Raw genomic sequence first — 11,155 nt, forward strand, 5'->3', positions numbered from 1 at the left:
TATTTAGCTTTAATAATTTTAATAATGTTGTTAAATTAAAATATTAAATAAAATAGGGAATATTACTATTGTGATATTTTTCTGTAAAATTATATATATATATATATATATATATATATATATATATATATATATATATATATATTTAAGAAAAAAAATTAATTACATAGTAGAATAATAGAATTAAATAGAATTACAGTACTAACATTTATGGCTTGTTTAAGTTCTGGATTTTCAAGCGTTCAAACTCAGATCAGATGCAGAGATTATTAGTAGTAGTAGTACTATATTAATATTACTATTTTTATTTAGCATTAATAATATTAATAATTTTGTTAAATAAAAATATTGAACAAAATAGGAAATATTACTATTGTAATATATTCCTGTAAAATAAAAAATTAATATTTAAGACAAATAATAATATTATAAATTACATGGAGTAGAATAATAGAATTAAATCAAATTACAATACTTACTATTTATAGCTGGTTTATGTTTTTAAGCATACAAACACAGAAATGTACAAATGGAGTTTGTTCAGAGCAACATTTACAAAATATGTATACAGTTGCTATCAAAATTATTCAACCCCCTTGACCTGCAAGACATTTTGCTGCAGAGAACAACATTTTGTGAAAACAATTCAACAAAGGCATGGGTAAACTATTAAAGAAAGTTTATTAATACACATTTGAGTAATTCTGAGAACGTAAGTTGATGAATAATGACAAAAAATCGAATTGGCTCTAAACATTCATGTTCAAAATTATTCAACCCCTGAAAGTAAATTTGGTGTAGAATCTTTTATTCTTTAAAACCACCAATAAACACCATGCCTGGAAGTGCTTAGATGCTTCTGTCACCTTTCTGCTGCAATCTTGGGCCATTCCTCCCCTGAAAAAGCTTTCAGATCACTGATAATCTTTGGTTTTTACTTTGCCACTGCTTGCTTCAAACTCAACCATGTATTTTCAATGAGAATTAAATCTGGAAACTGAACAGGCCACTTAAAAACATTCTATGACAGATTCCTAAACCAAACTTAAGTAGATTTGATATACTTTAGGATGATTGTCCTGCAGGAAAGTCCATTGATTATTAGCTTAAGACTTTGCACAAAAGGCATCACAATGTTTGCCAAAATGATCTTATACTTTCATAAATCAATGATATCCTTTGTATGGTCATGTTTTCCACTTCCTGCTACAGTAGAACAACCCCATAACAGGACTGGCCCACCTCCATGTTTGATGATGGAGATGGTGTTCTTCTGCGTATAAGCTTTGTCATTTTTGCACCAGACATACTGCTGATCCATACGCCCAAAAAGTTCCAGTTTGGACACATCACTCCATAAAACAATCTTCCAGAACTCCACAGGTCTATCCAAATGAATTTTGCCATGTTCAAGGCAGCCTTTTTGTTCTTCTTGGTCAAGAGTGGTATTCAGCAAGATTCCTCAACATGAAGACTACACTTGTCTAGTGTTCCTCTTGTACACTGCATTGAAATGTTTTTCCTCCTTTCGTCGGGTCATCTTGCAAGTCTTTGGCTGTACATTGCAAGTTTTTCTCAGTTGATCTGATCAAACATTTTATGAAATTGTGCTTTTTTGTTCAACAGTCTCAAAGGTTTTCTGGTTCAACACACTTTAATCTAAGGAATACGGCTGCCAGCTGTGTCTCTAGGGACTTGTAATGTCTTAGACATCTTCATGTAGTTTTAGACTTTCTAATATAGCAAACTTCTCTATTGATTTTGTGTGAGCTTTGTTGACTTTACCATATGTGACCCTGGACCACAAAACCAGTCATAAGGTTAAATTTTACAAAACTGAGATGTATACATCATATGAAAGCTCAATAAATAAGCTTTCTATTGATGTATGGTTTGTTAGGATAGGACAATATTTGGCCCGAGATACATCTATTTGAAAATCTGGAATCTGAGGGTGCAAAAAAATCAAAATACTAAGAAAATCACCTTTAAATTTGTCCAAATTGAGCTCTTAACAATGCATATTACTAATCAAAAATTACATTTTGATATGTTTACAGTAGGAATTTTACAAAAAATCTTCATGTAACATGATCTTTACTTAATTTCCTAATGATTTTTGGCATAAAAGAAAAATCTATAATTTTGACCCATACTATGTATTTTTGGCTATTGCTACAAATATACCCCAGCGACTTAAGATTGGTTTTGTGGTCCAGGGTCACATATTTGCTACTCATCTTCAGCACATGCATGGGCTAAGAGTATACTATGTGTAACACCCCAAGCTAATTCCATTTTGAATAAGTTTGTAAAGGCTTAAGACAATTTTTTAAGACAGTTTTGTTCCTGACCATAAAAATAACTGTCTTAAAACAGCAATGTTGAATAGGGGTTGAATAATTTTGACATAGCTGTGTTATTAAAAAATCCTATAACTCATTAAATTACATTAAATTATATATTGACATTATCACTTTTTAATATGCCAGAAAACTGTTGTAGATGCAATTTAGTCCTGGATCTTCAGAAAGAGCAAAAAACATTTGTAAAGTACTGCAGTCTCTGGAGGGGGGTTGAATCATTTTGATTGCAACTGTAAAATCACTGTATCATGAGCCACTCATGTCAAATACACACAGTGCTGCCCTTCACTTTAAAACACATTGTGCTTTGTGTAAATAAATCAAAGCCTTGGTAATTGCACTAATCTATATTGTGAATTGGATTAACTGTGCATCCCTAATATATGCACACTTTTCTGCTTGTAGGTTTAGTTGAGGATTTGTTGAGACTGGGTCGACCTGTGACACGAGTGCAAGGAGCCGCCTGGTCATCATGGGAAACGTGGTCTACGTGCTCCAAAGAGTGTTCCAAAGGCTTTCGCACACGCAAGCGCTCCTGCGCCACACCAGATGGCAAGAGCACACCGTTCGCCTGCAGCGGAGCACCAGTCGAGTACCAAGACTGCAACATTCAGCCGTGCCCAGGTCTGAGAGTGCCTTGTATCCTCTTAAATGTGTCACTTATGTCCTGTTAATGGAGTTGTGTAATAACGAGTGTTGTTTTTCAGTGAAAGGGGCATGGTCATGTTGGTCTTCCTGGTCTCAGTGTTCTACTTCCTGTGGCGGAGGTCACTACCAGCGCTCCCGTACCTGCTCTAACCCTTCTCCTGCTCATTCTGGAGACATCTGCATCGGCCTGCACACGGAGGAAGCGCTCTGTAACACACACGAGTGTGAAGGTGAGAAAACCACTTACTTGCAGCAAAAGAAGGAAATTGAATATTGTGCATCTTTAATAGTAACTAAACTGATTATTAATAAATAGATCCAGCTTGTAAGAGTCATTTGATCAGGAATCAAATTATCTGGACCGGTTTTGTATGTGTTTGATTCACTAAATGACTGGTTTGTAAGAGTTATTCATTCTGGAAATGGTTAAACTACACCATAAGAGACTTTAACTCAGGAATCGGTTGAACCATACCAGCTGAACTGTATTAGTTTGATTCACTAAGAAGAACTGGCTCATAAGAGTAATTTGTTCTTGAATCTAATGAACTGTACCAGTTGTGCTGTATGTGCTTTATTCACTAAATAGATCCTGCTCGTAAGAGTCATTTGATCGGGAATCAGTCAAACTGTACTATTTGTGTTGTATGTGACTGATTCACTGAAAAGAACCAGCTCATAAGAGTCAATTGTTCTCGAATCGAATCAATTGTACCAGTTTCGTATGTGTTTGATTCACTAAATGACAGGTTCGTAAGAGTCATTCGTTCTGGAAATGGTTAAACTACACCAGTTTTACAGCATGTATTTGATTCATTAAAAATAACTGCTTTACAAGAGTCTATAATTCAGAAATCAGTTGAACCGTATCAGTTGTATGGTATGGTTCAACATACTGCATTAGTTTGATTCACTAAGAAGAACAGTCTCATATGAGTTATTTGTTCTTGAATTGAATAAACTGTACAAGTTGTATTGTATGTGTTTGATTCAATCAAAGGACCTGATTCATGAGAATCTATAATTCAGGAATTGGTTGAACTGTATTAGTTTGATTCACTAAGAAGAACCAGCTCATAAGAGTCAATTGTTCTCAAATCGAATCAATTGTACCAGTTTCGTATGTGTTTGATTCACTAAATGACAGGTTCGTAAGAGTCATTCGTACTGGAAATGGTTAGACTACACCCGTTGTATTTGATTCATTAAAAATAGCTAGTTCATAAAAGACATTTCCTCAGGAATCGGTTGAATCATACCAGTTGTACTGCATTTGTTTGATTCACTAAGAAGAACTGGCTCATGAGAGTAATCTGTTCTTGAATCTAATGAACTGTACCAGTTGTGCTGTATGTGCTTTATTCACTAAATAGATCCTGCTCGTAAGAGTCATTTGATCGGGAATCAGTTAAACTGTACTATTTGTGTTGTATGTGACTGATTCACTGAAAAGAACCAGCTCATAAGAGTCAATTGTTCTCGAATCGAATCAATTGTACCAGTTTCGTATGTGTTTGATTCACTAAATGACAGGTTCGTAAGAGTCATTCGTTCTGGAAATGGTTAAACTACACCAGTTGTATTTGATTCATTAAAAATAACTAGTTCATAAAAGACATTTCCTCAGGAATCGGTTGAATCATACCAGTTGTACTGCATTTGTTTGATTCACTAAAAAGAACAGGCTCATAAGAGTCATTTATTCTGTAATTGGATGAACTGCACCAGTTGGACTACATGTATTTGATTCATTAAAAATAAATGGTTCATAAGAGTCTTCAGCTCAGGAATCAGTTGAACCATAACAGTTGAATTGTATTTGTTTGATTCACTAAGAGGAACAGGCTCATAAGAGTCACTTGTTCTTGAATCGAAGGAACTGCACCAGTTCTATTGCTTGTATTTGATTCATTAAAAAGAACTGATTCATAAAATTCTTTAACTCAGATTGGTTGAACCATTCCAGTTGTACTGTATTTGTTTGATTTACTAAGAACAGGCTCATTTGAAAAGAGTCATTTGGTCAGGAATTGGTTGTTCTGAGCTAGTTGTACTGTATGCGTTTGATTCACTTAAAGGAACTGATTCATAGGAGTCAATTGTTCAGGAATTGGTTGGACTGTATCTTTTTAAAGCAGTCATTTGTGTAGTAATTAGCCTAAACTGGTTGCGTTAAATGTTTTTAATCCACTAAAATAACTCTAAGAGTGATTTTTTTGAGGAAACAATTAGACTACACTAGCTATGCTTTATGGTTTTGAGTCACTAAAAAGAACCAACTTTTACGAATCACAGTACACTGTACATTAGTTGCACTGTATGTTTTTGATTCACTAAATAAAACCGATTCATTTGTGAATCAGTCTGACTACATTGGTTTAGAAATCACAGATTTCCCCTTTAAATGATTTGCGTGACTGCATGATGACTAATAACACAGTTGTGAACTGTTGTGTTTCTCTTTCTCACCTGTGTCAGGTGGGTGGGGGGCGTGGTCAGAGTGGGCGGAGTGTAATGAGCAGGGACTGCAGCTCCGGACTCGTAAGTGTGAAATAAGCTCCGCCTCTTGCCAAGGAAACTCCACAGATCAGAGACAGTGTCGACCCAATGAGAGCGCAGGTTAGTTCATTTCTCTTTTTCACTTAGTTTCTACTCTGGCATCTCAGACGACAGTGTTGTTTCATAAACGCATCTTCATTTTCTTAATTCTAGTGCTGTCAAAGGGACAGAAGAGGAGCACAAACTGTGGAGGTGCGGTAAATCTGACTTGCATCTACTATCATTCAGGTTTTGATGTGTTGATGTTCCCAGCGTAACATTTCTTTCTTTTTGTCTCCTGCAGGGTTTTCTCTGTTCCATTTGGTCCTGACTGGAGTGTGCTGTTTTCTGGGAGCCGTTTTGTTGTCTGTCCTGGTTTATGTGTACTGTCAGAGACTCCGTAAACCCCCTCAAGAATCCGCAGTTATCCATCCCAGCACCCCTAACCACCTACATTATAAAGAGAACAGCTGTGTGCCCAAGAATGACTTATACACACCCATGGAGTTCAAGGTATCCCATCATGCCACAGTGTTCTCTCTGTATTACTCCTAAGCAGTGGTCCTTAACTGGTGGGTTACAACCACAACACTGATTAGTGCAAATAATAAAACGCACTCAATCATATAATCACATATTGCTAACATAAAGAAATAAATAGGCTTTAACATTTTAAGGGAAGGAGAAAATTATTAAATTATTATTTAAAATAGTCATTATTAGTTCTTCATATTGTTTGGCCTATGCAGTTAATTCTATTCTATTCTGTTCTATTCTATTCTATTTTATTCTATTCTAATAAATATAGTGTTTCAATACAAATTATTATATTTGTTATATTTTATGTAATATTTTTGTTATATTCTATTATTCATATATATTTAATTCTGTTTATATTATATAACATTATTATTTTTAATAATATAATTATATTACAATTATTTTGTCATAATAAAACATTATATTTGTTATATTTTTAAACAATAATTGAAATATTTTTATTATATTCTATTTTATTATTTATTATAGTTTATAGTTTATTTTTAATTTAATAATTTAATTATAATTATTATTATTGTTCAATAAAAAAATCTAATTAAATATTTTGTACATTTTAATAATAATAATTATTATTATTATTATTATTATTATATAATTATTTAATTATTATTATTATTATTATTATTAAAAATATAATTTTGAAATTTATTAAAAATAAAACATTTTGTTATGTTTTTAAGTAATAATAATCATATTTTTATATATTATAGTGTATTTTTTAACAATAATAATTCTTATTATGATGATGATTATTATTACTACTAACAATAAAAAATTTTATTAGCATTATTATTAAATAAAAATGATTAATTATAATCATTATTATTATATAAATAATTATATACTACTTTTTAAAATTACTAATACTAATTATTAAAATAATTACTAAATAATAATCAATTTTATTTAAAAATAACAATGATGATTATTATAATTATTATAATGCTAATTATTATTATAATAATTATTAGTATTAGTAGTGGTATTTAATAGTAATTATTAAAAATATTATATAATTGTTTTGTCACAATAAAACATATTTGTTATATTTTTTAATAATTTTCTTTTTTACATTGTAGTGTATTGTTTTTATATATAATGATGAATTGATAATTTTTTTGTATGTGTAATAATTATTAATCATTCCGTAATTAATGATATACTTATAAATAATAATTATTTTGTATAATTAATAAATTTTTATAATTATTATTACAAATATAATTTTATTAGAATTATTTTGTCACAATAAAACATAATTGTTATATTTTTGTTAAAAAATGTATTGTTAAATAATAATTATCATATTTTTATGTTATAATATTATTTTTATTATTAATAATATTAATAATAATAATAATTATTATTATTATTAATTGACTTTTGTTTACTAAATAATTCTAGTCTTGTGTTAGGTTAACAACATCTGATGCAAAATCAGGATCTGATGCACGACTCTCTCTAATCTGTCTCAAAGGAAACAGCTCTTGTTCCTTCAATCCGTCTTTTCCATCGTTGTTCATTTTCCAGTTCCCTCTTTTCCCTCAGAGCATTGACATCACAGGACCGCTGCAGCATGATGCAAAACACACTGTGGCCTTTGAAATATTGAAGAGACTTTCAACATCTTGTGTGCTCACTTTCTGCGCTTTCTCCCTGTTCCCCGCAGACTCTGAATAAGAACAACCTGCTTCCACCAGATGAAAGCTGCAACTTCTTCCCATCAGCTTTACCGCAGACCAACGTCTACGCCACCACATATTACCCGTCTCCTCTGGGCAAATACGACTATCCTTCCATGGATTCACCATGCAGCTACATGCACAGCTGATGCACAGACACACATCTCATGCATTCTTACAGGTGTGTGACCAAGGTTACGCACCTTCATCCCTCCATGCAGATGCACTGGAAAATGCATGGATTCACAGGAGGGCCAAGCACATAATCTGCATCTCAAAGGATGGAGGAAAATGCAAAAGAGTGATGTTCAGAAAAGACGGGCCCATGTAGTTTTCTTGTAGCATTTCCTTTCCTAAATGTCATCTCAAACTGGAAGTCACGGGTTCGGCTGATCACCTGCATCGTAATAGCTAAGCATGCACACTTCTTACAATGCAAAGGAGAAAGAGGAATGCTGGGATTAAGCTCAAAACTGAATTGTGATGTACTACTTTATGTGCTGGCGTCTTTGTGTTGCTTTTCGTAATTGAAAAACTGCAACGCAGAACTCGCTTTGACTCGAGTCGATAAAGCATGAAGGCTTCCAGACAGCTGTGACGTCTCACAATAAGCCTGAACATCTGTTTCATCTGTTTTTGTTCCCGGTTTACGTCTTTTTCTGCTTCAGAACTCCAAGAACTAGAAGGACGTGAGATACATGGAATCAGGATTACTGATATTGCGACTGGTTAACGTCAGCGATGAACTCATAAATGAGACTGTTGTCTTCAGTGGCCAATAAAATGTCTGTCAGACACTTTTTAAAGGGAACGTTCACACAAATATGACCGTTCTGTCATCATTTATTCATCCTCATGTCATCATGAATATGGTAAAAAAAAAAAAAGTCAGTTGGTTAATCACAATACGTTAAGCAGTTATTTTGTATCACAAGTTTTTTGATATTATATGTTTAAATATGCAAATAAGGTATTAACTAATTAAATATGCACTAATTTGCATATATTTAAAGAACAGAAGCCAGGTTCAAAATGCTCGTTTCATTTTGTTGAACTGTTTTTATAGGAGATTTTGAAGATCTCTTATCCTAAATCATAAAACCTTCAGAATATAGATATAGAAATAAGAATGAGAAACTGACTGAAACTTAAGTTGCTTGCTTAAAGCTTTCAAAATTCAACTCTTTTTCTGACCATGGCAGTAATGATATGATATGAGGATGAGTAAAAAATGACAAAATATATACATTTCGGTCAATAAATCATTTAAAATGAATTGTGACTGAAACATGGCAGTATGAAATAACTCAGTGTGGGTGTTATTGGATCTAAAGGGATGTACGTTTGTAAGTACATTTGTATATTTGTAGCTGACATTATATATTTATACACAAATCTTTTTTTGATGGAATCAGTTTTTTTTTTTTCAACAGTGAACATAAGAACATGAGTGCAGTTTTTTTCTGTCTGGCATTGTGTGTACAGTACGTTTATTGAAAATATGTTTCATGAAATATTTTATGTTAATTCTTATGTTAATTCATATGAACTTCAATGCAAGATGCAAACAGTCTGGTTGGATGTTGAATATGGCATTAGAGCGAAAGTGTGCTGGAGCTGGACGCTTGCTGATGACGCTTTTTTACGCTGATGTTGCATGGATGCTGCATTATCTGAATGCAGACGGTTCTCTATGCAATAAAAAAAAGATTGAAAATGATTTTCCAACACATGATCACTGCCTTTATACACTGTGAACTTTTTGCTATGTTTTTGTATGTTGTACATTGTAAAAATAAATAAATATCCAGCTGGGTGTCAAAACACCACAATTTACTTTCTTCTGTCAAGAATTTATTTGATCTTTTAACCTATCATCCATCTATCTATCTATCTATCTATCTATCTATCTATCTATCTATCTATCTATCTATCTATCTATCTATCTATCTATCTATCTATCTATCTATCTATCTATCTATCAACTTGTTTTATTTATATATCCATGTTCAATGTTTTTGTCTATCTATTGTTCAATCTATCGTTCTTTATATTTATCTATCCATCTATCATACAATCTGTTGTTCAATCTATCTACCATTCTATCTATCTATCTACCTGTCTGTCTGTCTCGTTCAAACTATCATTCTGTCTGTCTATTTATCTATCTTTTGTTCAATCTATATCATCCAGTCTATCGTTTTATTTATCTGTCTATACTATCTATCATTCTTTCTATCTACCTGTCTATCTGTCTGTTTGTCTCATTCAATCTGTTGTTCAATCTATCATTCTATTGTTCAATCAATCAATCTATCTATCTATCTATTTATCTATCTTGTTCAATCTATCGTTCTGTCTGTCTATTTATTTATCTATCTATCTTTTGTTCAATCTAAATCATCCAGTGTATCGTTCTCTGTCTAATCTATCTATCATTCTTTCTATCTACCTGTCTATCTATCTGTCTGTTTGTCTCATTCAATCTGTCGTTCAATCTATCATTCTATTGTTCAATCTATCCATCTATCTATCTATCTATCTATCTATCTATCTATCTATCTATCTATCTATCTATCTGTATTGTTCTTTATACTTATATCTATTTGTCTATCTCTCATTTATCTATTGTTCTATCTATCGTTCAATCTATCATTCTGTCAATCAATCAATCAATCAATCGTTCTATATATTTATCTATCATTCAATCTATCTATTGTTCAATCTATATTGTTCAATCTATCGTTCTATCTGTCTGTTGCTCTATCTTTATATCTATTGTTCAATCTATCCTATATATTTATCTATCATTCAATCTATATTGTTCTGTATCTTTATCGTTCAATCTGTCTATCGTTCAATCTATCGTTCTATATATCTATATATTTGTCTATCATTTTATCTATCGTTCAATCTATTTGTCTTGTTCTATCTGTCTATCTATCGTTCAGTTGATCTATATCGTTCTATCTGTCTATGGTTCTATATATTTATCATCTATCTTTTAATCTATCTATTGTTCAATCTATCAATTGTTCTATCTATCATTCAATCAATCGTTCTATATATCTATCATCTATCATTCAATCTATTGTTCAATCTATATTGTTCAATCTATCGTTTAATCTATCTATATCGTTCTGTCTATCGTTCAGTCTATCTATCGTTCTGTCTATCATTCTTTGTTTATCTATCATCTATCTATCTTTTAATCTATCTATTGTTCAATCTATATTGTTCAATCTGTCGTTTAATCTGTCATTCAATCTACTTATCTGTCTATCGTTCAATCTATCGTTCTATATATTTATCATTCAATCTATCTGTTGTTCAATCTATATTGTTCAACCTATCATTCTA

General features: G+C 32.0%; 1 protein-coding gene across 1 annotated transcript in view; it reads left to right on the forward strand.

Moving 5' to 3' along the window:
- sema5bb (sema domain, seven thrombospondin repeats (type 1 and type 1-like), transmembrane domain (TM) and short cytoplasmic domain, (semaphorin) 5Bb) overlaps positions 1-9,631 on the forward strand; it is a 71,780-nt gene extending 62,149 nt beyond the window's left edge. The window contains exons 15-20 of the mRNA XM_073851788.1: positions 2,772-2,990; positions 3,074-3,244; positions 5,493-5,633; positions 5,727-5,765; positions 5,857-6,065; positions 7,783-9,631. Coding sequence (XP_073707889.1) covers positions 2,772-2,990; positions 3,074-3,244; positions 5,493-5,633; positions 5,727-5,765; positions 5,857-6,065; positions 7,783-7,944 — 941 coding nt within the window. The 3' untranslated portion in view covers positions 7,945-9,631. The remainder of the gene's footprint in view (positions 1-2,771; positions 2,991-3,073; positions 3,245-5,492; positions 5,634-5,726; positions 5,766-5,856; positions 6,066-7,782) is intronic.
- Positions 9,632-11,155: the final 1,524 nt, after the last annotated feature.

Source organism: Garra rufa, chromosome 12 (genome assembly GCF_049309525.1).
Source record: "Garra rufa chromosome 12, GarRuf1.0, whole genome shotgun sequence".
Taxonomy (NCBI): Eukaryota; Metazoa; Chordata; class Actinopteri; order Cypriniformes; family Cyprinidae; genus Garra; species Garra rufa.